This window comes from Borostomias antarcticus, assembly GCF_949987555.1.
Source record: "Borostomias antarcticus genome assembly, contig: scaffold_690, whole genome shotgun sequence".
Classification (NCBI taxonomy): domain Eukaryota; kingdom Metazoa; phylum Chordata; class Actinopteri; order Stomiiformes; family Stomiidae; genus Borostomias; species Borostomias antarcticus.
Window position 1 is genome coordinate 7,501 of NW_028175894.1, and position 4,638 is coordinate 12,138.

Genomic DNA, 4,638 nt, shown 5'->3' on the forward strand with positions numbered 1-4,638 from the left:
ACGGCGGCGACCCCCCTAGGGCTCAGGGACGGCGGCTCTGTCGCCGCGGTAACGCAGGCCCCTCCCCCCTCCTCCTCCGGGAGGAAGACGGCGGACCGGGACAGACGGCAGTTCCTGGTGAAGCTGGACCATGAGGGCGTGACCTCGCCCAAGACCAAGAACGGCAAGGCCCTGCTGCGCCTGGGGGGCGGGAAGGGGGGCCGCGGGGTGGGCGGGGCGCCCTCCCTCAGGTACGTCCACCCCCCCCTCGCGGTGAAGGAGGGGAAGAAGGGGGGCGAGGGGGGAGGGGGGGAGGGCGCGGCGGCCAGACCCGAGGTTCTCCTGAAGGGGGCTCCGTCGCTTAGAAAGGCGCCCCTGCCCTCGCCCGTCCTGGGGGGTCTGGGGGGGGGCGCGGAGTTCGGGCTGGACTACCCCAGCGACTGCCCCAGCTCCTACTCGGAGCTGGATGAGGAGGACGAGGACGACCACGACGGGGGGCGGGGCCGCGCGGACGACGCCCGGAGGAGGGCGGCCGTGACGTCGTCGTCGTCGTCACTCCGCGGCGGCGGCGGGGGAGGCCGCTTCCTCTCCTCCCGCCTCTCCGTCTGCTCCTCCTCCTCCTCGTCTTCCTCCTCCTCCTCTGGCTCGCTCTCCTCCTCCTCCCTCTGCTCCTCCGACAACGACTCCTCCTACTCCTCGGACGAGGAGGCGTCGTCCGTCCTGCTGCGCCGCGCCCTGCTCCAGCAGGACAAACACAAACACCGACACGCCCTGACCCCCGACCCCTCCTCCAACCCGGCCCCCGCCGTCTCCGCCCCCCCGCCAGGCGCCTACGTCTCGAAGGCGGCCATGGCCGTCTCGGGGTCAAAGTTGAGAGGTGAGAGGGCGGCGGCGGCGGACGGGAAGGAGTACGCGTCCAAGGGCAACGCCAACAGCGGCGCCGTCAAGCCCCCGGCCAAGAGGAGCTCGCACCCTCCGCCCGCCCACGCGTCCACTAACCACACCAACCCCCAGGCCAAGCCGGCCAAGGACTCCTCCACCTCCTCCTCCACCTCCTCCTCCTCCATGGTCAAACGCCAGAGGATGTCGTCAGCGGACCCCCTGCCCAACATGGCCGCCATGCGGCCCAGCCGCCCGCTGTGGAGCTGGTCTGGAGAGCCCACCCAGGTAACGAGACCCCCGCTGCTGCTGTCATGAGAATACATGGATGTGTTAGTAGAAATCAAATCAAATCAAACTTTATTTATATATATATACATAGCGCATTTCATACACAAAAGCAACACAATGCGCTTTACAGAGAAAATGGATAGGAAGAATGTACAGTACATACTGATCCTGCCCCTAAATGAACTCCTCTCCCCCCCTCCTCCCTTCTCCCCCCCCCTCCTCCCTTCTCCCCCCCCCCCCCCCCACAGAGGCGTGGCCTGAAGGGGAAGGCGCGTAAGCTGTTCTACAAGGCCATCGTGCGCGGCGGGGAGACGGTGCGCGTGGGCGACTGCGCCGTGTTCCTGTCGCCCGGCCGGCCCCAGCTGCCCTACGTGGGCCGGGTGGAGTCCCTGTGGGAGTCCTGGAGCTCCAGCATGGTGGTCAGGGTCAAGTGGTTCTACCACCCGGAGGAGACGCGTCTGGGCAAGAGACACCGCGACGGCAGGGTAGGAGGAGGAGAGAGACGCTGTCTGTCTGTCTGTCCGTCTGTCTGTCTGTCTGTCTGTCTGTCTGTCCGTCCGTCTGTCTGTCCGTCTGTCTGTCTCTCTGTCTGTCTGTCTGTCTGTCTGTCTGTCTGTCTGTCTCTCTGTCTGTCTGTCTGTCTGTCTGTCTCTCTATCTGTCTGTCTGTCTGTCTGTCTGTCTGTCTATCTGTCTGTCCGTCTGTCTGTCTGTCTGTCTGTCTGTCTGTCTGTCTGTCTGTCCGTCTGTCTGTCTGTCTGTCCGTCTGTCTGTCTGTCTGTCTGTCTGTCTGTCTGTCTGTCTGTCTGTCTGTCCATCTGTCTGTCCGTCTGTCTGTCTGTCTGTCTGTCTGTCTGTCTGTCTGTCTGTCTGTTTGTCTGTCTGTCTGTCTGTCTGTCTGTCCGTCTGTCTGTCTGTCTGTCTGTCTGTCTGTCTGTCTGTCTGTCTGTCTATCTGTCTGTCCGTCTGTCTGTCTGTCTGTCTGTCTGTCTGTCTGTCCGTCTGTCTGCCTGTCTGTCTGTCTGTCTGTCTGTCTGTCTGTTTGTCTGTCTGTCTGTCTGTCTGTCTGTCTCTCTGTCTGTCTGTCTGTCTCTCTGTCTGTCTCTCTATCTGTCTGTCTGTCTGTCTGTCTGTCTGTCTGTCTGTCTGTCTTTCTGTCTGTCCGTCTGTCTGTCTGTCTGTCCGTCTGTCCGTCTGTCCGTCTGTCTGTCTGTCTGTCTGTCTCTCTCTCTCTCTGTCTCTCTGTCTGTCTGTCTGTCTGTCTGTCTGTCTGTCTGTTCGTCTGTCTGTCTGTCTGTCTGTCTGTCTGTCTGTCCATCTGTCTCTCTGTCTGTCTGTCTGTCTGTCTGTCTGTCTGTCTGTTCGTCTGTCTGTCTGTCTGTCTGTCTGTCTGTCTGTCTGTCTGTCTGTCCATCTGTCTGTCTGTCTGTCTATATGTCTTTCTCTTTGTCTGTCCATTTCCATGGCATCTAATTAACCAATGAACCCTCGTCTCTCCCACTCTACCCAGCATGCCTTGTACCAGTCGAGCCACGAGGACGAGAACGACGTCCAGACCATCTCTCACCGCTGCCAGGTGGTCAGCAGGGAGGAGTACCAGCACCTGATTGGCCGACGCAAGCAGGGAGGGGGCGGCGCCCAGGACCTCTTCTACCTGGCGGGAACCTACGAGCCAACCACGGGCCAGCTGATCAGCGCAGAGGGCGTGGCCATCGTCTCCTAAAAAAAAATCATCAGAGAGAGGAGGGTAAAACGACGCCTTTCAAGACAGCCAGCTGGAGAGTGGCCGTCGCTGACCGGTCGCCGGACGCTGGCCGGACGTCTGTCAGCCGTGGTTGTGGTCAGAGCAGAAACGTCCGGGTCTGGCCCTGGGTCCACCGGGTCTGGCCCTGGGTTGACTGGGTCTGGCCCTGGGTCCACCGGGTCTGGCCCTGGGTCCACCGGGTCTGGCCCTGGGTCGTCCGGGTCTGGCCCTGGGTCGTCGCTGGGCTGTGGACTGTGGAGGACGACCCAGGACGACGCGTTTTGGGTAGTTCTCCCTCGCAGGAATAGAACTCATTGAAACCCGGTCCTGAGGTGGAACACAGCAGTCCTGGATTGGGGAACGTAGACCTTCCAGGTTCCACAGCACGTCGGGGTCCGGAAGAACCTGCCAGCGGGTCTACAGGACCAGAACCTGCCAGCGGGTCTACAGGACCAGAACCTGCCAGCGGGTCTACAGGACCAGAACCTGCCAGCGGGTCTACAGGACCACGCGGCCGCTGGAGACCCAGGCCGTCTGAAACTGCATCCTCCGCTTCGCCACGGTCGGACTGAGAGACAGAGAGAGAGAGAGACCGCTTCTCTCTCCACACTGGTTTTAATGGTCTTAATGGTCCTAACTGGCCACAGTGGTCTGGTGATCTGGATTGAGGAAACCCAACAGGACCAAACACACTGTAGTTCTGATGAGTGTGTGTGCGTGCGTGTGTGTGTGCGCCCGTGCGTATGAATGTGTGTGCTCGAGCTCACGATGAAAAACGCCCTTAATGTCTTTAAACACTCAAAAAAGGTAAATCTTATGAATATTAATTTATCTAATGATCTACTAAGTGTCTTCTTCTAAAAGGCAAAAAATGAATGATCTTCTCCAGTCAAGCCATACACTTCAATACCTCTATCCTACACTTCTATTCAGGTGCATTCATGGTGGATCGTTTCTTTACCTAGGTGTGTGTTCAGCATAATGTTAAAAAAACAAATCATAAACTGTAAATAATATACATATACGATAGAGACAAGGAGAGACGTCCTCTTGTCATTGCTCTAAGATTGTTTTTTTTTCAGAAATAATATCTAGCGTTTGTTTTTTTTGCGTTTGTTTTTTTCACACCATCCCTCTCCCTGCACTGAGAAGGTCTAGAGTCCCCAGGGAGAGGGTGGGAGAGGAGGATGAGAGAGAGAGAGAGAGAGAGAGGAGTGTAAATATAGCTGTACACATGATGGGTCAGGACTGGGACGATGGTCTGGTTTTGGGGGGATAGGGGGAGGTTCTGGTGGTGGAGGAGGGCTGTTTTTGTAAGAAAAGTTGAAAACTTTCTTCTTTATGTCCACGCCATCATTTGGCCTGTTTTTATATTTCTCTTTTGGGTTGAATATCTTTTTGAATATGTGCTTTTCCTGTGAGCGTCCTGAAGAGTTTCTTTTGTTCACTGATCCTTCTCAAGTCTAGAGTTGTAGTTGTAGTGTGTTATATCTACTCGTTAGGGTGTATTCCTAGTACGGTGTAGATATTTATCAGGCCTCAAAGACAAACCAAAGCTCCTCTTGGTTTATGCTTCACCACGTTAGAATTGCAATAGATATATATGTAAAAACAATGTTCAATCAAAATCGGAATCTGGGACCCCATGCAATCACAACATGTTAGATGTAGTTTCCTCTTATGGACTGCTGATGTTCAACTAATGTTGTCACGAGAGCTTTGGAAAACATTGCTGCAACGTTGTCT

At 56.5% G+C, this 4,638-nt stretch overlaps 1 protein-coding gene across 1 annotated transcript in view; it reads left to right on the forward strand.

The window, feature by feature from the left end:
• The window catches only part of LOC311329059 (BAH and coiled-coil domain-containing protein 1-like), a gene marked incomplete at its 5' end in the record, with an annotated part of 10,666 nt that extends 6,914 nt beyond the window's left edge, over positions 1 to 3,752 (forward strand). Inside the window, 3 exons of the mRNA XM_084462944.1 lie at positions 1 to 1,146; positions 1,398 to 1,634; positions 2,659 to 3,752. The exon at positions 1 to 1,146 is cut by the window's left edge and continues 362 nt beyond it. Coding sequence (XP_084319070.1) covers positions 1 to 1,146; positions 1,398 to 1,634; positions 2,659 to 2,871 — 1,596 coding nt within the window. The 3' untranslated portion in view covers positions 2,872 to 3,752. The remainder of the gene's footprint in view (positions 1,147 to 1,397; positions 1,635 to 2,658) is intronic.
• Positions 3,753 to 4,638: the final 886 nt, after the last annotated feature.